The sequence below is a fragment of the Clinocottus analis genome, unplaced genomic scaffold (assembly GCF_023055335.1).
Source record: "Clinocottus analis isolate CAN_PGR_092001 unplaced genomic scaffold, fCliAna1.0.p SCAF_22, whole genome shotgun sequence".
Classification (NCBI taxonomy): domain Eukaryota; kingdom Metazoa; phylum Chordata; class Actinopteri; order Perciformes; family Cottidae; genus Clinocottus; species Clinocottus analis.
The window spans coordinates 7,635,803-7,661,142 of record NW_027175954.1 but is presented as its reverse complement, the minus strand read 5'-3'; the positions used below and the strand labels follow the sequence as shown (position 1 = coordinate 7,661,142).

Sequence of the window (25,340 nt, the reverse complement as noted above, 5' to 3'; positions counted from 1 at the left end):
CCTTATTCCTACGAATTATTTCATGCAACTAAATCAACTGCAAGTGTGTAGACAATGTGCTTCCTGTTTACACCTGCACACGCATGCCCAGTGTATGTGAATGAACACGTGAAATGCATTTCCAAAGATTGGTGTGTTGACTGAGATCAATGATGCCTCATCGCTCATATGGATGGATATTAGTGTGGATGTAGACTATAAGGCTCATTGTCAGTTAGCAAGCTTGTTAGCTTAGTTGAGTATGGAACAACTAAGTTAACAGAGTTTATTCAAAACACCGATTGCAACATCAAACATGACGTAGCAAATCCACTAACTGTGGTCAGAATTACTTGTGTTTGCCATTTTGAATGCTGGTGTAACCGGACAACAACACCGTCATTTAATAATAATGGCCCTTAAGACCAGTGTGACATTATTGAACTACTCAGAGCTACACTTTAGCCTCCAACCCTAATATGAGTTAGATTAGGACTGGTTGTGAAAATAGTAAATCACCATTGCTAGTCTCTTTACTGAGATCTGAAATAGGTTTTCTTTCCTCTCCCCTCTGAACAGAAAAGTGCCTTACAGCAGCCCAAGAGGTGGTAAGGGGGGAGAGGCTCGACAATGATTGGATCACGGCAGTTTTAGCTTCAAATTATTTTTGAAACTTGCTCACACATTGTATGTTGGCCTTTCACCTCATGCCACGAAGCAGATGAAATAGGGTTGACCCTAACCCCTTCCGTTTCACAGCATGCAAAGGAAATGGAATCTAATATGATTCGCATGGCTTGATGGGTTCATCAGATCACACAAACTTGAGGGCCCAATACAAAATCCATATGTTCCAGTGTCTCCTTTAGGACAATACTCACACCTCTTAATCTCTATGTCCCCCTGTGGCCTTCAATCTATCTTTTCTTCTTTACCTCTGACCTTTTCATTTTTTTCAGTTCTTCCTTACCAATCTGCTCCTCCATCTTGACGTCTACACTCTCTCTCAGTCCTGCCATACTACTGACCTTTCATTTTCATTCTTCCTCCATTTCTCAACCTCAACTCTCCTTCTGGTCTGGACTGTAATTCAGCTTGTTTCAGGGCCAGTTAGGCAGCCAGTGGAGTTAATCTGCCTTTTCAGGTCATAAATCACTGTTTGGCATCTCTCTCTCTCTCTCTCTCTCTCTCTCTCTCTCTCTCTCTCTCTCTCTCTCTCTCTCTCTCTCTCTCTATCTATTTCCTTTCCCTCTCTCTCCCCTCCTTTGCTCTTACCTGCTGCATGGACGTACTTACTTTGAGTTGATTGCGTCTGACAGTCAATGTTGGTGTCTCTGCATGTGTGTTTGTGTGTGGTTATCACCGCTTTAACACCCAACAGATAGGGAGTGAAACTGCATACTCTTGAAGTGCCACAGCCAATAAGAAAGGATTGCTGAAATGTCAAGACCATTCATGTGATGGTTTTTTTCTGTGGTGAAGTTTGGATCTCTCTCATTCTGTGTCTCTTCTTTTTCTCAAACACAACAAAGGCTCCCACTCTTGTAACAGATGGAATCTACTGGCTGAAATTAATTCATAAAACGAGCAAATTCTTTGAATTTTTAGAGAATAAATTAAAGGTGCGTGTGTGTGTGTGTGTGTGTGTGTGTGTGTGTGTGTGTGTGTGTGTGTGTGTGTGTGTGTGTGTGTGTGTGTGTGTGCATTCTGACATATCCTAGACCTGGCAGGTGCATGGGAAACTGTTGGCCCCTATAACAGACAAAACCGCATCAGGAACTAGAATGGCAGAATTGATAGGGGGAGAATACAGAAGAAAGAAGGGGAAGGAGAGAAAACAGCTTAGCGTAGCAGGAGGGAGTAGAGAGAAAGAGGGAGAGCGCGGGAGGAGAGCAAAGTTGAATAGGAGGAGGGCGGCAGTGGGAGGATGGGTGAATGAATGTGTTGTGGATCCATTGTGTCCAGCTGCTGAATGGAGTGTTAGTAAGCTAAGTAGTAACTAGTGATTTACAGCTCCGAGGCCATATCGGCTGAAGTGGGCAAACAATAGCCTTTCATAAGCAACATTCAGAAACTGGAAGATTCATGTAGAACTGTGCTATTCTGGATCTAAAGTGGGGTGAAGTGTTTTAGAAGTATGTGGTTGCGCGCAAGAGATGAGCAAAGGAGATGGAGGGAAAAGCTTATGATGCTTAGCAAGAGAGGAAAAGAGAGAAATGGACAAGCGGGGAGACACTAATTGTCTTATTTTAGTTTTGACCAAAGTCTTGTGTTGTCTCAGTTAAAAACTGAAAGATAAAGAGGATGGTATTTTCAAGTTTATTTAAATTAAACGCAAAGCTGTATTTGTGTGTGTGTGTGTGTGTGTGTGTGTGTGTGTGTGTGTGTGTGTGTTTGTGTGTGTGTGTGTGTGTGTGTGTTTGGGGGTTGGTATTGTATATAATCTCGACACTCTCTGGTGGTTGCAGGTTTCCAGAGATTAGTTCCCCTTCTCCCTTAAAGCTTTAAGTTCAGCACCGTAAAGCTTTTCCGCAGCACTCCAAATGTATAGACACACAATAACTAGACTTGGATAACAATAGGGTGGCTGCATCAATTATTATGAATTCTTCTCTGATAAAAAGAAGCAGGTGGACATTTTGTTGGACATTCGCGTTACTAAACGTGTTTCGAATCAGTTTCTCTGTCAACCTCTCACTTTCTTTGTCGACTTATCCCCCACTGTCTGTGAGAGGTTTTGAGGCACCAGTCATTATGAGCAGAGCCACGAGCATGGGGACCCTGCATGCAGACTATCTATGGCATTAGAACAACAAGCCCTGTTACGAATTGAAAAAAATAGAGGAGTCACGCTGTGTATGTGTGTGTCCGCGGCTACACGTTTGCCATTCTGATTTATTGAGAAAGAGGAAAATTCTGTTGACCATTCTGACTGCATTGCACTGCAGAATAGTGATAAGGGCCACACACACGCACACACACGCACACACACACCCACACACACACGGACACACACTTAATAAATATATATATATACTTAATAACTACATTCCATACTGCAGTGCCCATTCTGCTCTGCATATAGATTACAACAAAGATAGTCTGCAAGGAAGATCCTGCAGAAGTGTCATGAGAGTCGGACACTCACAAATAAACACACACTCTGTTGCACGTGCACTCGGAAAAGCATCACACACAAGTCCTGCAGGAGCAACAGTTGGCTCTAGCTTTGCTCCCCAAACCCACAAGACCTCAATTCAGAGACCCCAGAGACCTCAACCTCCCTCCTAATGCTTCTCCATCCCTTTCCAATTCATCCTCTCCTCTATTCTGTTCCTCCCCCTCCTCTGCCCTTCCCGCCCCAGAGAGTTCTCAGTTCTGACAGAACAGTTAATCATACACTCTCTGCAGGTCTCATCCTAGGTGTGTGTGTGTGTGTGTGTGTGTGTGTGTGTGTGTGTGTGTGTGTGTGTGTGTGCATGCGCGCGTGTCCAGATGTACACCTTCATTTTCAACAAGACAGAGAATCTATCTATCTCACCGCCATTTTTCACTCATTTTATTCCGCCCTCTTGGCCTGCCCTTCATCTCTCATATATTGCTCATGTGAGTATTAACAACACAAAACAAGTACATAAATGAAAATACATATTTAAATCATGAAAACCCCAATGCATGGTTGGGGTCATTTGTGATGATGTAGTGACTTTACATTTTTGTTGGAGGCAGCCTTATTTACCTCTACTTTGGTGAATCTTTCCTCAGTTGGCCATAAGTCTTCTGAACACTTCAGAGAAATATAGCCTGCCCGTGAACACCACTGCAATGTTTGCTTGTTATTTTATTTAAGTTGCTGACATAATTAAAAATATCTTAACATTGATTTTTGGTTCCACACAGAACACAAACTAAAGTTTCCTGGGTGGGTCGGTACGTGGAATTCTGTGAAAAATGTTTAGAAACATATTTGTGATACGTAAAGAAAAAAATGTAACGTGGGTGCAACGCGTTTCTTTTAAAAACCTCATTGACAATTTTTTTTTGTTGCAGGGGAATGTACGTTTTTAGCAGATCAGGCTGGTACAACAGGTTTATGATGGAAGTGATGACCCTAAATGAAACACTAAAGCAACTTAAAGGACTGCTTCACAATTCTTAAAAGAATAATCAGGCACCCATTTAATCATTGAAACATTTTTTTTCTCGCTGTAATAATTTCTCTTCTACATACTGACCATTAAAATATTCTTTTATAACTCACTCGAAATAGAAGTGATGAGGGACAAAATCCACAGTTCTTGTACTGTGTAAAAATACCCTCTGGCGGTTATCCAAAGATGAGGCTTTAGCAGTCAAATCAAAGACGAGTTAAAGAGGAAGAAGAAGAAACTCAAACATCCTTTAAGGTGCGAAGATTTTCCTACACAGTTTTGTACATGAATTTGTACTTTCCCATTTCAAAACTGAGATAAGCCACACAGCACATTACACAGCTGTGGAGTAGTGCTCCCCATGGCGAGTAAATTGGTTCAAATATGTAAAATTGGTGGAGCGCCTTTTTAATCACAGGTAAAATGTCTTGAACTCTTGTCCGTTGAGGCTGCTGTTGGTGAAGAAGCTGTTTTTTCTGTGTCCGCTATGATGGATTTCTCTGACTATTGTTAGTCCGGAAAGAATTTCAGTTTAAAGCTTAAATCTGTAACTCTCCGCACGTTGTCGCCTTCGCAGTCTCCAGCGATGATGACCGAGTTGTTATGGAAGGTTGTGTGGAATCAGCCATTGCAAGACTTGGAAAATATCTCAGCTCGTGAAGTGTGAACCGATTGGGCTTATGCTTGATGTTGATGCGTGAAACCGCGAGTGTGGGGAGAAATGTGTCGCTTTCAGTTTGCTGGCTCAGTTTTAAGTGGACTTTATTCCCGTTGCCACACAAGACAGAAGCAACCTGAAAAGTTACAACTATCAGATAAACTCACCAGCAGGCTACAGTCTCCCTGCAGTTAGTTTTTCAACTTGGTTTGGTTTATTACCGACCATATCAAATTGATATATGTTCACACATTATTTTAAAAGTATCCTGGAAATCATTTTTACAGTCATATAGATTTATAAAAAAAATGAGTCAAAAACTATATACACAATATATTTTGATGGATTTAAGGCAACATTGGCCTTATCCAGATGTATGCACAGCTGCAACAAACCATTAAAAAAAAAATTGAACCAACGTGAAAGCACATTGGACCAAGTGGCCAGAAAATAAACCAAGAGAGGAAAGTTTGCAAATCTCTGTAGTTTCCTTAAGCAAGCAAAAGTGTGACTTAAAAAAGTGTTGCTGCTTCATGCAGTAATGTCAACATTGGTGATAATGATGATGATGATGATGATGATGATAGCCTGTAACATTCACCTTACATTGAAAATTAAGAAACCAAGTACAGCCTGAGGTTACTTCAGGTAAATATAAGTGAACGCTCCCATCCCTGACACTCAGTGAATAATCATACATGCCCACTTACCACGCTGCCTCAAAATCTGTACTTTTACTTCTCTCTGCACAAACCCAGCTCTTTTCTCTGCATTGGCATTGATGGGAAATCATGTGGTGCCGAAGCATCCAATATGAACATAATTTCTAGGATACTGCAGTTTATAGTGGAAATTGCCTTTTATTATGTTGCTTCGACTGGGTGCATATATTTCTTCTGTTACAGATGAAGTACAAGATACAAATTGCCCGAAGCATCATGAGATCCCAGCCTTCAGACATCAAGGACATTTACAACATTTTGCAGGCCATAAACATTTCGACAGACCCGACCCACTTCTGCTTCCTCATCTCTGTTTGCAGATTGAGATTCAGGCTCTGGTCCCTGGACCGTCACCTGTCTGAACACTGCCCACCTCAGCTGACTCTCTCACTACATTTGCCACCCAGCCAGATGAAGCACACATGCACCACACAACCCATGCGTGCAGTGCTGGATTCACATTAGCAACAAACATGTATTGATCTACATGCACAAGTGTATATGATATTATTTGTATGCAAAAGATGGGAAGTTGATATTTTAATTCAGGAAAATGTTTTTTTTTTAATCAAACATTGTCAAACCTTTTTCTGTTTCTTTCATTCTGAAATTAAACACTGCTTTTGTTATACAGGGTTTTTGTTTGAGTTTGTTATTAGAATATTATTCATTTTCATCACTATTTAAGAGTTTATTTTCCAATGTTATGAGCAAGCTTTTGGTCATACTAATCATTAATCATTACTTTGAGGCATATGACGTGTGGAATAAACTTTGGATTCCAATGCTAACTTGCAAAATGTCGTCTGTTAATAATATTAAATTACAATTTTTTTCCCCCTGAAAGCTGCAGATAAATTAAGACCATTGATTCTCCCTCGTGCTTATATGTTATGCTGATTAACACACACTCCCTTTCTTTCTCACACAACCATCAAGTGTGCATGGAAGTGTGGGTGTGAGAGAATTTTCCAAGTCAGCAATTTTGAGGGGTATAAAAAATTGCTCTCGCTCTCCAGGATATTTTTTTATTTCCTATTAAACATCATTACACTCGCATGATTATACATTAAAACCGCGCTCATGCACGCGTACACACCTGCACACACTCACTCTCTCTCTCTCTCTCTCTCTCTCTCACACACACATATAACACCGTGTCTCTCCGTCAAAGACAAACTCACCAAGTTCACACTGCGTGACTGCCCATGTGATGCTCATCCTTGTCATCCATTTCATTAGACAGGGGGGCCGAGTGAGCTATTCTGGGAGAGAGCGCTTACTCTTTGTTGGTTGCTCTTCTGAAGAGACGTCTCCAATAGCAACTGAGACCTCTGGCCTACCCCCCGTGGCGTCTAGCGCTCATACTTGTGGTTGTGAGTGTCCATGTCTGTCTGTAAGTGTGTTTGCATGGGCTCATCCCCCCGTGTGTGCAGCCTGTAAGTGTGTACCTGTGTTTTGCATGTGTCTTTGCGTGTGTAAAGGCGAAACAGGATGCGATCTATCACTCACGGATCCATAACAGTGGCGCACAGCGAGGGATGAACACGTTAGTGTCAGTTGCAGACGTAGGAGATGAGCAGAGGAGAGGAGTGATGTGACTGTTATCGATCCTGCCTGGTAATTACAGCACGATTTATTACCAGAGAGATAAGGAGGGGGAGAGGGAGAGACAGAGAGAGAGAAGGTATCATATTTAGTTTGGGGTTGTAAGTCAGGTTTTTGGCGAGAGTGAACAAGGTCAGAGAGAGACAGAGATGGATCACTTTACCTCTCCCTCCCTTGAGTGCTGTGGGATCTGATCACTGTTGTGCTTTCTGACATCCTCCCCCATCCTTTCTCTCTTCACTCATTTTTATTTTCTGTTTTCTGAATCCGCACATAGCCATATGATGCTGTGTGAGGACTTATTTTCAACACGATCAGGCTCATTCTTAAACACTCTTGCATACGTGTATCTTACCGTCTGCATCTGTCAGAAACATCACTTGGAGAGGAAGTGTTGCTGTGCTATGAAATGCAGGTGCTCTCTGTCACTCTGACAGCAAGCCTGCAAGTGTTTGTGGCTTATAAAAGTGTGGGAGTGTTGGGTTGTTTACCGAGATGTGTGGGCGTTAAGCATGATTTTATGGTTATGTGTGCGCATTTATGTGTGTTCCTGTTTGTGTGGAGGCAATATTGTTCCTGAATAGATCAAAAAACTATGTTCTTACTGGCCTACCGCATCCTGTCGTTCAATGATTCACACAGAAAATTACACACGTACCCAAACACTCTCGTACTACGATCATCACGTAAATGCTTGGTTGAACTGTGTTTTGTCCTGAATAGTAACTGTTTTGCTTTGGGGCCTAAATAGTGTTGATTTAGTTGCATTACCACAACTACAAATCATAATACATTGATGTTTATTTGCTTTCTTTGCTTTCATCATCGCACAAAAGCATATTGTCTGTAAAAGTGAAGACTTCAATGACATAAAAATATTATCAAATATTTTCTACATACATACATACGTACACACAGAAATAAATAAAATGGCACAATGAAAACAAAGAGAAAACAGATTCAAAACTTTTCAAAATAAGTGATGGAAAAAAAATAATCGCAAAAAATGTGTAACTATATCATATAAAAGTATTTGGTTCTTAAAGTTTTGTTCATATTGTTATTCTTACAGTTGATATAATTGTACGTTTAAATTATTCTATGTGAATTATTTTATTATTGCATAAGGGCCCCACTATAGGAGTATTACATTATACTAAGGGATGGATTACAATAAAATTAGGAGTCTGCTAAATAAAGAATGGATTTTATTTTATTCTTAGCAGAGTATATAGTTTGGTGGTGTATGTTGCTATGGTAATTCTTCTATTGGCAACATTCCAGTAATAGATTGATTTAGGACTGGTTATTCTATACACTAAACCATTTTTCTGTGCACGTGGGTGTGTGGGCGAGTGTGCACGTGTACATGTGTGTGTGGTGTTGTGCATTTCTGTCTTTGCCTTATCAATCTGTAAGTGCTGTATTGATTGGCCAAAAGATATTTCCTCTAATATGCTTGGGGATAAGGTGTAGGTGGAGAGGAGGGTGCTTTCACTTAGCCTCCAAGCTCTTAAGAGAATATCTATCTAACAACATTTCCAGGCATGGAGTTGGGGGGGAGAGAGGGGATACGGGCGGCGAGGAGGGGGGGGGGGGGGGGCAGGAGCAGGTAGGTGGTTCGATTGCACACATAGAGCGGGTAGAGGGAGCAGGAATCATTAAAATAGCAACAGCATCAAGCAGCCAACACACCTAAGCAGAGCTCGAACTTGTTGTTGTTTACACTGTGGGAGGGAAAGAGCTGATGTATCTCAGAGAGCTGCGAGTTTGAGCAATAGATCTGGCTCTTTGCGGAATCTGCCAGGGGAGAAGAGTATCATTATTAGTGCAAAGGCTCAGGGTCTAGTATGTGTTCAGTGCATGCATTCAACAATCTGTCCAATGCGTTGTTGTGTTTTTAATTAGAGGGGTACAGCGTGACTGTTGCACTGTCTGGATGCCTGACTCCTGGGATGATGTGATGCATCGTGATGATAATGTCTTCCCCTGTTTTTACACCCAAGCTCAATTTGCTCTCCTCTAGACTAACGGAGCCACCATTTAGCTCTCAGCAGGGAGAGAGAAGAGGGGGAATCAGTCGCTCCTCCTCTCTTATCTCTCACTTAACAAAAGCCTGTGATGAAGACAACAAGCATTCTCCCGCTCTGTCTCTCTTATACTCTCTCCCATTTGTCTCTTGCTCTCCTCTGTTTAACTGTCAGAGTGCTAGTTGAACATGGCAGCTACGACACTTTTCACATCTCTAGTCCTTTGTTGTGTGTGAGTGGCTGCATCCTTGCGTGTACTGTTGTATGAAGCACGGGCTTGCTTGGCAAGGCTTGTGCTTTGTAAACTTGCACCGTGTCAGAACCAAGCTTTCAGTTAGTGACCATATGCTTAGTGTGTGTGTGTGTGTGTGTGTGGGTGTAGGTGTGTGTGGACATTTTCTTCTTCGGCTTTTGTCAGCAACAGTGCATGTCTCTGTAATTACCTTTTGGGTTAATAATAACGCGTGGAAACACATACACATTGTCGCCGACAGTGTCCATAGCACACGTGTCTAGTTTTCATTTATGGCTTATTGTCTCCTACTAGCACCACTGCAGAATTGGTTCTTGTGGAAGAAATGGGTGAACAGCCTCTCTAATTACACTTCACCCACTGACACTAATTTACATACAAACACAATCGCACTCCAATCCAAACCTTCATTATCTCTGGATTCCATTCTGTAGGGCATGATATGCTGTTTCATTCAAGCTCTGTTTCTCAACACCACTGCTTAGTCATTACACTAACCGAGAGCCACAAATAGGCTTCCCAGTGAGATGGTATTTTTTTTTAAACTAAGGGTAACTAAAAGAAACATGATGCAAGTATGAAAAGAGGTTTCTCATTGCTCTGTGTTCATTATGTGCATTATGTCTGTCTGTCTGTCTCTCACTCTGTGTGTGTGTGTGTGTGTGTGTGTGTGTGTGTGTGTGTGTGTGTGTGTGTGTGTGTGTGTGTGTGTGTGTGTGTGTGTGTAATGTATCCAATAATCAGCCCCAACATCACTGTCTGAGAGGTGACAGCCCAAATGTGTGTGTGTGTCTGTCTTGCTTCGGGTTCTTATTTATTTCACGCTTTGGACTAGTGTTTTCTCTCTCAACCACACACCATATGCACACACACGCACGCGCGCAAACACATGCCCGCACTAAATAAGCTCCATTGTGAGGCCATTACAATGTGAATGAGGGGCCCACCAACTCCACTGAGATGCGTGTAAGTAAGTGTGTGTCAGTGCAAATAGGTTAGAGAGATTGATGAACTACTGCGGAGGGAGAAGGGAACACCTAATCAAGTTAAAAACACAGTGTGATTGACATGCTGTGCTTGGTTGATTGACATTGCTCAGAAGGTTTAATGGGGCTGATTCACGCGCGGCTGAACATGCATGAATGAGTGCCTATAGTGAAAACCAGAAATGTATTCCTGTATTCTTTCCCATGGTTGTTACCATTCCTAAGTATGTTGAAAACGCATTTTGCACCCGCTGAAGTCTAAGTGTTCCCCTTCCGTCTCTTTCCTTTTATCCTTGAGTACTACAACTTGTGCAAGGAGCGAAGAGAGAATCAGCAAGACGTGCCATTAACTTGCACCGGTGAGTATCCGCGCGTGACATCCCTCATCCGACAAAATCCAACTAACGGGCCGTGAGCTTTTACCGGGGCCGGTGATCGCTGATGCCCGAGAAAACGGCTGTTTGTGTCAATCAAACCAAGCCCCATCCCCTTCTCCCCCCCACACACACACTCATACACACTCCCCCACCCCTTCTGTCTTTCTCGCTCTCTCTCTCTCCCTCCCTCCGCAGTTTCTGCTTGTGTAGGCGCGCTTAAAGCAGAGCATTTACGCACGGCAGTCAGTCGTTGACGGGTTGGCTGATATCGGGGCTCCTCCGTCTACTCTCGCCGGCTGATCTCCACCTTTAGAGAGCGGAGATTAAAGAGAGAAGTGAGCGGAGCGCGAGAGAGGAAAAGACAGCGGGGGAGACGAGAGAAGGAGAAGAAGGATGACAGGGGGGAGGAGAGCCGATCATTCCGGCTGCCCGCATCTGCTGCTCTAGTGGAGGGTAGAGAGTGTGAGAGAGTGAGAGAGAAAGAGAGAGCGAGAGATGGCACATCGCTCGAGCATCCAAAACACACGGGAGTGGTTCGCCGCCAAGACCGGAGCCCCGGACCCAGCCGCAGCAGCCCCGCAATCCCCTCACGCATCTCCTCCCCCACGGCAGCGCCTCAGCATCGGTCGGAGGTAAGTGGGCGAGTCGGTGCTCGGTCTTAACATAAACTTCTCCGTCACAAAGCGGGATGGAAACTCTCTGGAATTATCTGCTGTTAGTTCGAGTTAATCTTTCAGCCTGCTGTTAAGCAGGAATATTTACAAAGCCCTTTGTGGGTTGCTTTCTTTTTTTGTTCGAGATTTAAACGCACAAACAGAATATTAGACTGGGTTGTTTGTTCCTCCATTGTTTTGTTTTTTAACTAAACTTAACACCACGACCCCTAGAGTCACTGTGAATTTAATTGAATTATCGTTGGATGATTTTCTCGTTGCTTTAAACAAATATTGCATTCATAGTATTATTATTATCATTATTATTTTATATTATTAAAGACAACGTTCATTTTTAAGTTCAGTATAATTTGATTTTGAATTGAAATGATCATTTTGAAAATGGTCCCAAACTTTTTATTTTCTCCATGAGCCGTTTAACAAAATGCACCAAGATGAGTGGTAGGCCGAGGAAGTTTATGTTAAGCTTTTATTCATATCGCACAATTTAGAATACTTTAGAATATTGTAGTTGTTAAAATGACAAGAGGAAAACTTCCACGTGAACTCTCATCTGTTAATCCAATTCCAGCGCCCTCCTGTGGGCCCTATAGTAAGACACATGCATACCTCCAGTGACAAGTTAAACGAGCACCCACCTATAGTTGACACACTCCTGTATGCTCTTCTTCATTTTAAAGGGTAAAACATTGTTTTTACCTAAGAATGAGTAAGTGCACCCTATTTTTCTTGTTAGACCCCAAGAGACAATTTTTCCCACACATGTGGGATTAAAAACACCACAGAAGCTATTTAAGATAATTACTGTAGTCATTCAAGTAACAATTAAAAGGACACACAATTTATCTAACAAAAAATGATGAATTACTCCTCTGTGTTGGCTATAAAGGAAAATACGAAGAGTTATTTTTCGCCTTTCATATTTAAGGAATATAGCTGTCCCTCCTCTACGACCTTTTCTTTACATTTGTTATCTGAAGGCAAGGAACAAGGAGAGAAGGCTGGGGAACGTGAGGGAAGACTATTGATATTCAAACAGACAGAAGGAGAGACAGAGGGGGTGTAGACAGATAGAGAGAGGGGGAGAGTGAGGCGAGGATGGAAAAGAGAGAGAAAGAGATGCTGTGGGATCTTTTCTTCTCCCTGGCTCCGGGCACATACATTAAGATGCTAATCCTGGTCTTTTTTGTCTCTTTCTATAATTCATTGCATTTTGTTCCTCTCTGCTCTGTCTCTCTTATTCGTGCACTTTTCTCCTGCTCTCCATTTCCTCTGTACTGTCATGGGCTCCCCCTAGATTAGTGCTCATGGCAAAAGGATTCCAACTCTAATTTTGTGGTATTTCAGATGATTAGGTTCAGAAATAGGACAGAAGTGCACCGAGTTTTGTGCAATTATAGGAATTCTCTGTAGAGCGTTATGGGACTGATTAGTTGAGCTCCCATCCACCTCTCCACACTGCCACATTAACACACAACCAGCTGTTGTTTATTTGAGGGGATTGACTTTTGTCTTGTGTTCATGCTTTTAAATGTGATGTCACTTTGTGTGCGCCAGAGGTTGTATAAGCCCTAAGGATACAAGTTGTTGTTCAATCAGCTCTGTAGTTACCAGCTGTGCCTTCACATTCCCTAGAGTGGCAAAACCTAGGTACACACACACCCCGCGAGCACGTTCACAGAGAACTAATGCATACTATTCAACCTTGCCCAACAAATTCACTCTTTCTTCTTTTCTCCTTGTCCCTGTTTTCGGCAGGCATTAATCATCACTCCCTCCGTCTTTGCCTGTGATTCCTCCGTGAGGATTGGAAGGAGAGTACCTTCACTGCATTTCCTCAATGAAGACCTTTGTTCTCCAACATCCGGCACAGCTCTTTTCTCCACCTGCCATGGTGACATGACACACCCCTGAGTGGCTTTGCTCCTTTTTTCGTGCACACAGACAATCTCTTGGGCTCCTTAAACCCCCAAACTCGTGCTCGCACTCTCTAGGCTCCAGCTCACTAAAAAAGACATCTCCCCCTTTGACGCACTACAGCTCCACTTTGCGATGACGGTGGCCGTGCGATTCCGTCGCCACTTGCGTCGGCTCCTGCTCCTGCTGGCCTCCTGCTGTCTCCTCTCCCTCCTCCTCTCTGCTTACTTTCTGTTTACGAACTCCTCCCCTTCCATGCAGCTTGGACAATCCCCCGAACCTGCCTGCTCCCAGCCACTCTCCTCGTACCATGAACTTCCATACCCGTACCCCCCTAACCCTCCTCACACACATATCCACACTGACCCAGTAGTGCTGGTGCTTGTGGAATCCCAGTACTCCCAGCTGGGTCAGGACATTGTGGCTATATTGGAGTCAGCACACTTCCAGTTCCGCATGGAGATTGCCTCAGGGAAGGGCGACCTTCCTCCGCTGACAGAGAAAGGTCGTGGCCGATATTCACTCATCATTTATGAAAATCTATTAAAGTATGCACATGCAGACACATGGAACAGGCAGCTGTTGCATCAATACTGTACTGAGTACAGAGTGGGCATCATAGGTTTCTACCGCTCCACCGAGAACTCCCCACCTCTTCTCAAATTCAGAGGTCTCCCAGTGGTCCTTCGGACCAACCAGGCACTTTGGGACTGCTGTGTGGTGTCTAGTTCACCTCTCCTCCACCTGACCAAGCCCGGCACAGATCAAGGGGCTTTACCTGGGGACGACTGGACCTCGTTCTCCTCCAATCACTCCACCTACCAGGCTGTTCTGCATGCACGGGCCAAAGAGGGAGCAGGGGCAGGTAGTGGCGATAATCCAGGGCCTGGCTTCAGTTTGGGCCTCCAAGCCACTGTGGTGCAGGACATGGGACTCTATGACGGAGTGAGGAGAGTATTATTTGGCCAGGGACTAGGCTACTGGCTCCACAGACTCATCCTGGTGGATGCCATCTCCTACCTCACAAACAGGAAGCTTACTTTGGGTCTGGACCGGCACATACTGGTGGATATAGACGACATTTTCGTGGGAAAGGAAGGAACACGTATGAACGCCAAGGATGTGAAGGTATTGGGGGTGATGGGTGTGTGATAATGTGCATTGGAGCCAGATAGAGTGCAATAAAGAAAATTAATTATTGCGGGGTCAGTGATGTTGGATTACATTTTTCCTTCCGCTATAACCCTTAAAAACAGAAATTGATGGCGGTCTATTGGTAAAAATAACTAATGGTGACGTATTGCTGTGTAAGTCTGCAGACACCTCAGCAAAACATTTTACCTGGAGCGTATTTTTGAGGATTTTAGCTTGGGTCCGGCTGCATCGAGAGGGTATTTGTGAAAGCTTGTGTGTGTGTGTGTGCGTGTGTGTGTGTCTGTGTGTGTCTGTGTGTATGTGTTGGGGTACAGCGAAAGGCTATTTATCTCAAATGGAGGTTTAGCCAGAAGTAAAGAGGCCATTTAGGGGAACAAAGACGTGAAGTGAAAGAGAGAAAGCGAGGTAGTGAATGAACCCGTGAAAAGATGAATGGCACTTATTCCTCTTTTCCCACGTTCCTCCTCTTAGGGAAACTAAAGGAGAGTCAGCCATGCAGCCCGCCTCTCAAGACAGCTATTGTTTCAACACACACGCTTGCATGAGCAAACACACACACACACACATACACACAAATGCATAGACATACATACTCAGACGTGCATCTCTTCAAATTATTTAATATACATACATTCACATTCATTTATACCGTAATTTTAGTTGGAATTAAAATGTATAATAGATTTCCAAATCATGGCAATCAAACTTCAGGTTTGCTGGAGTGCGGATAAAACACTTCTGCAAAATACATTTGCATTTTGTGTCCTCTCTCCTCAAATTGTGTTATGTGGGTTTTCACGTGTGGGAGTCTGTGTGCATGGGACTTTCAGACAGGTGAGATTTATGCTGTTCTGGGCTGATGTGCATGAGCTAATCCTGTCCGCCCAATGTACCTGACAAGGAACTCTGTGTGTCTACGTGTGTGTGTGTGTGTGTGTGTGTGTGTGTATGTGTTTGTATGTTTGTGTGTGTCTGTGTGCGTGTGCGGCTATTTTCTGAATCACTACTTTAGATTAGAATGTCACTCCCCGTCAATGGTTGACACCTGTCCCGTCAGGCATTGAAATAAAAAAGAGACGAGCCACTTGTCCATGGCTGAAACTTGGGAAGAAGATGAGAGGAATGCGAGGCAGAGAAAACTGGGGGCCAGTGGGTGGTGAAGTGGGGAGGAATTCCACCTTTGAATATAAAAAAGATGCTTGAATCCAAAAAGGATAAAAGAATGCATATTCACAGACACACACACACACACACACACACACACACACACACACACACACACACACACACACACACACACACATGTTCACAAAATGAGCACACAAGTGCTCTCTAGTTGGAGTTTTCATTTTAAGTCTGCCTGACTCTTCAGCTTTGTAGCATAAATATACATGAGGATGAACCAGTGCTTTAACAGAAGGACAGGGAGATGGGGATGGCGGAAGAAGGGAGAAGGAGGTGGAGAGAGAGAGAGAGAGAGAGAGAGAAAGAGAGAGAGAGAGAGAGAGAGAGAGAGAGAGAGAGAGAGAGAGAGAGAGAGAGAGAGAGAGAGAGAGAGAGAAAGAGAGAGAGAGAGAGAGAGAGAGAGAGAGGCATATAAGAGACAGTGATGTCATTTGAAACACTCTCACTCCTTCCACATTTCTCCTTTCTCTTCTTGATGCAATCACAGCGAGAAAGACTGGAGGGAAAAAGAGGAAACAGAGTTGGAGGCAGGAAGGGAGGGAGGGGGAGGTATGGCACCTAGGGAAAGAGCTAGCAGCTAATTTCAGAGAAACAAAATGCTAAAGGGAAATGGGGAAGCAGAGGAGGTGAGCAGGGATATGGTGATTTGTAGCAGCCCCCAGGTAGAGTTGTCAGATCACTGTTTGAACAAGGCTTATTTACAATGACAAGTCTGTAAATCTTGTAGATTCATAATTATTTGCATCAACTAACGTAACTCACTGTTGTCTAAATGTCTTTTATCTTTGTCGTGCGGCAGGGATTGTTTGATTAGTAAATTCTGTTGATCAGTTTTCATAATCGCCCTTAAATGGAACTCTTTCCCTTTAGTGTCATTGAAAAGCTGTTAACGGATGACTCATATTGGATGAGCAAGAGTCAAATACACATCTAGCTTCGGGTGAAGGTGACAGATAAAAAGAGGTTTCTTCATTTTATTAGAAATGATTAATGCATGCGGAATCCAAGGAATTATTTAATCATGAAAGCAAGACGTTTGCACCAAGTTAAGTTGAGGTTGTGTAAAATCGGTCTTCGGTTAAATGTGGGTCAGTATAGACTGACTGAGGGCCACGATGACATTACCAAACGGGTGTATTCCAAAAATCAACATCCAAGAAAGAGCAGTCTTTTGTGGTTTCATCCTTACTTTATCAAGACATCTAAAAGCAATCTAAATATTCTAAAACTACAAGAAAAATGTCTTGTAAAAAAAAGCAAACATCAGTTACAAGACACCACAGCCCGAACATATCCTTTGTAAAGACTCACAAATTATGTGAAGATGTAAATCATCGCTCATTCCTGGTGCTTCAAAAAACAGTGTATGTCTAACACTGCATCAAAGTGTGTAACAGGATGTGTTATTGACCAATTAGTAGGACAAGACGTCGGCAGTGCCAATGTTAGAAATCCCCTCTTACCTCTGTAAAGCCAACATTCAATCTCCTGTCTCTCCTGGAGTGAGACAGAGAGGCGGAGAGAGAAAGGCCAATTAAAATGCCTCCCTCCTTCTCTCTGCACTCTTCATTAGTCTCACCCCACGAGTTCATCTGGTGACAAACAATACCTACACCCCATCCTGTCTGCACGCACACACTCACACACACGCGGCTGTATTCCCTCTATTAAAATGATTCACAGTGAGGCACCTCACGGATGACATTTCTCAAAATGAGGGATGATGCCAGTCAAAAACTCCCATCAATGATTTGCGCGTGCCGGGGCTTGTGTTTTTTTAAATTCATGTCTGCAGATTTCCCCTTCTTCTCTGGTCGTTAGGGAGGTGTCCGGTTCTCATCTTCAGATCCCGCTTCATCACCTCCTCCTTCCTCCCCTTCCTCCTCCTCCTCCTCCACTCACCTTCCTCACGCCCTCCGTTGACCAAATCATTGATTACCATCTCCAGCCTATTTGTATTCCTCCCTAAACCTCCCTCTCAACTCGTTCTCACTCTTTCCCTCCACACTCCTTCTGTAGTGGTGTCATCTCAGTTGAGGGGATACCCACATGTGAACACACATACTGTACAAGACATGCATGCTCTTGAGTTGCATTTACTTGAACTAAATATATTTAGCATTTTCTATGTATCTAAACAAAGGTTGTCGCTCAGTGATTTGCACATTTACCTGTTACTCAGAACATTTCTGTGGAGCTTTGCTCTGTGCAAAAACTATTCTCATATTTGAGTGGGTTCACATTAGATGGACTGTTATTTTGTTGAAGAACTCCCTTGTATTTTGCAGATTTTATGTTGCTGCAATCTCTTGTACTCCCAAAAAGGAAACATTGGCTAAATACATTTAAAGCCTACATTTCCAAAGGCACAGTGGGGCAGTTGCTGCAGTATCATGACTTGGTTTGATTTTGCAAGTCAAATAATTACTACTTTCATGTGGCCTAATGACCCATGAAGTGCCATGTTTCCATTGGGACTGAATGGGAAACCTGTTTTAACATCTTTTCTCGCTACGAGGTTGTTATTTTACAATTATTGCATTGCACTGAGGATTGTAAGACTCAGGAGAACGGAAGTTTGGAATGAAGAGTGTCAAGGGTAAAGTGTTTTTTCATTTTGTCTTGATCACGTTAATCCTGCAAAAAATCTAGCATAAAAAAAGGGAATTTCACAAAATGGGCAATATTCAAAATTTAATTAAGGTTTTTAACATAACAGTGTAATTTATTGTGCAGTCCTACTAGTTAGTTTTTAGACTAATTAAGTATGATGCCACTGAAGGCAGTGGAATCAAGCTTATTCCATATTCAACCATTACTTTGCCAAGTAATTAATAAAAGACAAACATTGGAGAAGAGATGTAAACGACTGGAAGCAGACAAGGTAATGGAGAAAAGGAGAATGTTTTGTTCCATGAGGCGTATATATATATATATATATATATATATATATATATATATATATATATATATATATATATATATATATATATATATGTATTATTTTGTCACGCAACCTCATTCATTAGCACTTGACAAAGATTGGCATATATATATATATATATATATATATATATATATATATATATATATATATATATATATATATATGTATTATTTTGTCACGCAACCTCATTCATTAGCACTTGACAAAGATTGGCATCCCTGATAGGGGATCTTAGGTGGTAGGTATTAATGGCTTTTAAAGTGACAAAGTTGCAGGTGGGAAAGAGAGAAAAGAAGATGACATATAAGGCGGCAGAAAGGAACAGAATATTGCTTCCAGCATGATGCGTCCTGACATCTGCTTTCATTCGCCCCCCTGATCTGAACTAGTACAATGAATCTGATCACAGTCAGCCCTGCAGGGAAGGACAAGTTTTACAATTACCATAAGAAAGAAAAAAAAAGGGCTGTTACACGGTTATCATTTTTTAAACATACAGCACAGAAAAGGACATGGCAGTGTCATTGTGATGGATACTCTAAAGCAAGCATCTTAATAACATTTTTTGTTTAAGGAAATCTTCTTTTGTCAGTTCTCTTAATTATACTCGAATTAACTCTGATGATGTGGCAGTGGGCCACGCATTTTCTTCCACAAAATGAGGCAGGTTTTGCAGTCATAACAAACACTGAAACTCAAAATCCTTAAATGGTCTGCCAAGTAGAATTTAATGTAAGCAAAGCGATGCCAAAGCAATCTCAAGTACCTTGGATCTGTAAATGCAAGGGAGTAGATGGTTTTGTTAAATTCTGCCATATGAAAAGCTACACTGACTTAAATCTGACAAGCAAGACTGAAAGTGAGACAGAGAGGAGAAGAGTAAGCAAAAGGAAGACTGGCATTAACTGGTAAAGTACTCTCCCTGCTCATCAAATAGAGATGCCTGACCCAGTTAAATTTGCTGGTCTGGTGTTCACATTACATGCACAGATACGCACACCTACACACACACACACACACACACACACACACACACGACACACTGCATTCATGTATATGAATAAAGAACTTTCACCTTCTGCACAAAAATGAAACCCCTTAATTTTCTTGTTCCTCTCATCACGCCTTCAAACCTGTTTGCGCATAAAATCCCACTCACAAAGATTTATAATTGCTTTTGTTTTTTTAGATCTCCCAGCCGAGCTTACGGTTGTGAAAAGAAAAGAGAAGAAATGGTGCAAAGGCGAGAATGACAGAATGGGGATATGGTGGGGAGGTGGTTGGTGTAAAGGGTTTGTGAAAGGCAGTGAATGCCAGCTGTCCAGATGCCTGTCGCCCATCTGTTTGAACCCCAACATCTAGCTGGCACTTCTTCTAGTGCTTACCACACACACATACAAGAACACACAAACACACTCACACACACCCACTGTCGCTCTCACGTACACAGAAACAAACTGGCATTACTTCTGACACTATAGCAGTGTGAGGCAGCTGTGGGATTGGGCACAGAAATGAGGGCTATCGCTAACCGCTAATCCATTTGTGTGTTTACCTTCATCACTCGGATTGTCAAGATCTCTCTCATGCTACCGGTACCACCTCCTGCTAATCTAAATCCCCACTTCTTTCTTATAAAGTATCTCTTATGGCTCATTTTAAAACCATGTCCAGCTTTGAGCTCAGCACCCAGTGGATAGATTGGCTCCATATTGCTCAGATCCCTTCATTCTCCCAGATCTGCTGCAGTTACCCTCAGAAAAACAACAGGAGGGGACTTAATTGTCACTCGGAGCTAGAGGTAGGGTTTTGTCATATGCTCAGTGCGAGGGATTTGGTCCAAGAAGTGCAATCCTACTTATTGTTGGGCATAGTTTGCATCAGCAGTTCTGCTTCCTCATGATGATCAATAACAGTGCACCCGTTGCGTATTTATTCTTGAAAATAAGGTTTTTGAGAAACTGACTCTGGTGTTAACAAGCTATTGCATTACTATTGTTGTGGTTATGGTATTTTGATATGTTTGTGCTACGAATTATTTTGCCGATAATTTATGTGCTCTCTTTCTCGTTGTCTGGGAACCTCTGGATAGAACACACACACACACAAACACACACACACACACACACACACACACACACACACACACACTGATTTGCCCAAATGAAATGCTATTGAAATCACAAAGGCCCTTGAGCTGCAAGTACACTCGCTGTTGAAGGGCCTTTACAGACGTGCCCGTGAGATGGTTGAAAAGCTTCAGGAACCCACCACATCTGTCTGACAACTCAAACCCACTTCACACAGTGATTGGCCAGATGTGTGGAATCTCTCTCTTTGCTCTTATTTTACTTTTTCTTTGCAAAAGAGTTTCTTCCACTTTTCACACAGACACTGGAGTGCAATGCCATGGATGTATTGCAGGAGGTACCTGTAAGGATTATGTACTACATGTAGCACACTACACTACACACCTTTTGAATGGTTTGAAAACCACTTTGTAGAGACCTGAAACTTGTTTGTGACGGCTGACCCATCACCGTGAGCAATGTGTTGTCTGGGAATGTTTCATAATCAGTGTTGCGCTTGAGAACAAAGAGTTTCTGTTGAGTTCTGGAGGTTTTTTTTAGTTTTTGAAACTCTCCTTGTTTGTGTCTTTGAGATTTAAGAATTGGCTGCTGAACAACGTCCTTGAAGCCAGAACTGGCTAAGTTCACATTACCCCCTTTTTAAAGTTTGCTTTCTGGTTTGCTGGATTTTGAAAAAAGAAAAAGGCATATAAATGTTTCTTTGCTCACAATGGCTTTACTGCACAATAAAAACAGAACTTTTCTAATAAATAAATAATGTTCACTGTCACTTCACAAGATCGGTATCTCTGAGTCTTACTGACACGTCACTAAAACTGGTCTTTTCTGTCTTCTGCTATGGATGTAAGGAAGCAAAATACAAATTAATTGTTTAAAAATATGCGGCATACTTGGACACACACCTACGCCGACTCTCACAGATACTAGCACTCGTTAATAATGCATTTCGACCAAGTGCATCAGGGATGTATATTAAGTTACAATGCAAAGCATTCAGCAACAAACATAATTTAATTGTTATGTCTTTGTATTTATGTGTGTGTGTGTGTGTGTGTGTGTGTGTGTGTGTGTGTGTGTGTGTGTGTGTGTGTGTGTGTGTGTGTGTGCGTGTGTGTGTGTGTGTGTGTGTGTGTGTGTGTGTGTGCTGGTAAGATATAGAGGATGTCTCAACAGAGGAGACGGGGGATCAAATTAGTGAGCTGTGCACATCTGTCAGCACCGGGCCTTCTTCAACACCATTAGATTAGAGCTAATGAAGACACTGTGTGCATGTGTTTGTATATTTGTTAGTTTGTGGTGTGCACGCACACACACACACACACACACACACACACACACACACACACACACACACACACACACACACACACACACACACAGACAGAGAGATTGGCTGAAAAGAGACACAGAGAGACTGCCTGGAACCAATACCTTGCTCTGACATCAGCAGCTCAGGTCTCTTAAATCAAGCAGTGTTCCTGGGGATCGATTAAATGCAGCATGACAAAGATCGGTAATAGAGATGTGGCGTGTAGCCCAACAGAAAGACCCAGCAGACTGAACTGTACAGGGAATTATTAGAGTTTCATAAATAAACAAACTATTTGTGGAAGAGAGCAAACGGCGAGAAGTGCAACGATAGCAAGAAGACAGGGTGGGAGAGTGCAAGAGAAAGAGCAAGGGGAGGAGAGAGCGTTATAGAAAGGGAGCTAGAGCGATCTTTCCTCCATGCCGCTCCAGCCTTCCTTTCAAATTAGAACAGCCCCGTCTCCTGAGAATGTGACATTTTCACGGAGCGAGAGAGAGAGAGAGAGAGAGAGAGAGACGCAGGTTCAGAGAAGGGTGGGTGGAGGAGGGTGGAAGACAAATGGGGAAGGGGGGCAGAGAGGCGACTGCAGGTTCTCAGAAGCGGAGAGATGGAAGAATAGAGGGAGAATCAGAATCAGAAAAAGAGGCAGCAGCAGAGGAGTGAGAGAGGGAGAGAGAGAGAGAGAGAGAGAAGGAGGGAGGAAGAGAGGGAGAGAGAGAGGAGAGAGGGGGTGCAGGGTTTCACTTGGTAGTGTTGGGGATGGATGGAAAGAATAATGTGTGGGGAGGAGTGTGTGCGGGGGTTATTAGTCCACCCTCCAGAGGCTACTAATGCACTGACCTTCATTAACTCGCATTACTGTCGGTGTGTGTGACTGTGTGCGTGAATGTGCAACTCTCTTTAGTTAACACTCATTACAAAGTCTTTGTTTAAAGGCCAGTAAACTAATGAAGTCATTAAATAAGTGGAGACATTCCTGATTCAAGTATTGAAACCAGAGACTTTGGTAACTTTAAGGACACTAAGTACACATACCAGTACACAAAAAAGCACGCTGTATGTTGGTGACTATCATAGGCCAGAATGGATAAACCTGATGTACTGTAGTCAGTTGACTTGAATGTGATTCTGTCTCTAATATCCATTTAATGTATTTACATATTTCTCTCTCTGTCTCCAGGCTCTCCTTGATACTCAGAAACAGTTGCGTTCTCAGATCTCCAACTTTACCTTCAACCTGGGCTTCTCTGGGAAGTTCTACCACACAGGTGAGTTCTGTTTATCCGCTGCCCATCCCAACATACACACCAGTGCCACGCGTACTGACTCTAAGAAATATGACTGTAATGTCTTTGCAAAAATGTTTTTTATCGGCGGATTTTTTATTGTCAAAATGAGTGGTTAAATTGTTTTCCTCTGGTAGGAGCGATCCATCTATGTCTCTCAAACTTGCAGTAGTTTTATGTAAAAAGCTGTTTTTGTTTTTGCTTTCACTTTATTTCAAGTTCTTTTACTTTTGACCTTCATCTTTGTTTCAGACGTCATGGCTAAACGTTGAGTTTAATAATCAAGTATGAGGTTCAAACTAATTAATAAAATTGCTTGTAGAGCTATGTTTTTCTATTCACCATTAAAACATGTGTTTGTCCTCATATCATATTGTATGTGTGATGTGCTGACATACTGTTGTGCATTCTAATCTCTGTTGGGTTTCCAAGGACAGATTTTATGGATTTTCTAGTTAAGTGTCTAAATCTGCAGCAAGGGAACAAAGGGGTAGGATACGCTGGAAATGAAAAATAGAGGTGGAACTGAACATAATTATAATTTGAAGATATCTGATGCCAAGTAGAGCATATTGCTATAACGTCTATTATTGCTATGCTTGTTGTTTTTTTATCACCATTGTATCAGACCGTCACCTTATTTAGTAACACAACCTTTAGACGACCAAGCGACAATTTTTTATGTGCTCGGGACCAGCATGAAACGTGTATTTTTACATCTTATTCCTTGTCCTTTTGTCCTTGTACAATGTTTTATCGTGTGTGTGTGCAGGCACGGTGGAAGAGGACGAAGGAGATGATTTACTATTGAAGTATGTGGATGAGTTCTGGTGGTTCCCCCACATGTGGAGCCACATGCAGCCTCACCTCTTCCACAACGAGTCCTCACTGCTGGAGCAGATGGTCCTCAACAAGGAGTTTGCTCTGGTAAGATGGATGCACACACATGCACGCACGCACACATACATTTCATGCAGCTGTTTATTCCAATGTTGCATTCTTCTCCTTGTGTGTCCTTTTAATCATGCTTGTGTCCCATGATTGCATTTTTCTTGAAGGATGTTAGTAATTGTTATGTTTATTTTCACTGCAGATTGCAGACATTATGTTTGCAGGTCAAAGTGCTGGAATTGTGCTCACAACAATAACTACACTCTTTGTGACATACACTACATTATTTACAGGAAACCAGCATAATTGCTGCCTTGTTTACATTCATTTGTTACAATGTTTCCATCCCGGGTGACATCCTATACCACAGGATGCCCACACTGTAAACCAGATTTCATACCCTGTGCATTACATGTTCTTAAGTTTACTATGTGTTTTAGTTTCTACAAGCCAATACTGTAGGACATGAACAACATGGACAGGGAGTGTTTTACATAGTACATTATACATTTGTCTTGTTATCTTGATTAAAATCATAATCAGGGTAGAATTACATTTCCTGCAGAACACATTTGCTAATGAACATATTTTTAAGAGGCAGTATTGGGAACATTTTTGTTTTTCTGTCAGCTTAAGTAATAACCATCATGTACTCATTTTCTACACTCAAACTAAAATAATTTTCCAGTAGGCACACGTGAGCCCGGTTTCATCTGACGTCCATAAAGGTCGAGCGCTTTTGTCAGCCTGTTCTCCCTTGTTTTCCCGTCAGTGTGTGTGAGTGAGTTGAAATGATTTGTATGACCCGGCTGGTGCTGGAGTGCCGTGTCACGCATACAGTACATTGTTGAAGGTGAATCTGATCATAAAGTGTGATCCTTCACCTCTGTTGTACACACACACGCACACACACACACACACACACACACACACACACACACACACACACACACACACACACACACATACTCCACTCCCTCAACCCCTGACCGCTGATGCTTAGCTATGACAGTGTGTGTAGGTGTGTGTCAGAGCGAAGGACAACACCATCAGTCTGCAAGATACACCAAGCAACCATCCACCCTCACTCTCCCACACACACACATACTCACAGAAACTACT

General features: G+C 42.5%; 1 protein-coding gene across 2 annotated transcripts in view; it reads left to right on the top strand.

Moving 5' to 3' along the window:
* The first annotated feature begins 11,014 nt into the window (after positions 1-11,014).
* ndst3 (N-deacetylase/N-sulfotransferase (heparan glucosaminyl) 3) overlaps positions 11,015-25,340 on the top strand; it is a 36,622-nt gene continuing 22,296 nt past the window's right edge. For both annotated transcript variants that reach the window (XM_068589267.1, XM_068589268.1), the window contains exons 1-4: positions 11,015-11,396; positions 13,197-14,483; positions 23,222-23,309; positions 24,100-24,254. In XM_068589267.1, coding sequence (XP_068445368.1) covers positions 13,491-14,483; positions 23,222-23,309; positions 24,100-24,254 — 1,236 coding nt within the window. In that variant the 5' untranslated portion in view covers positions 11,015-11,396; positions 13,197-13,490. The remainder of the gene's footprint in view (positions 11,397-13,196; positions 14,484-23,221; positions 23,310-24,099; positions 24,255-25,340) is intronic.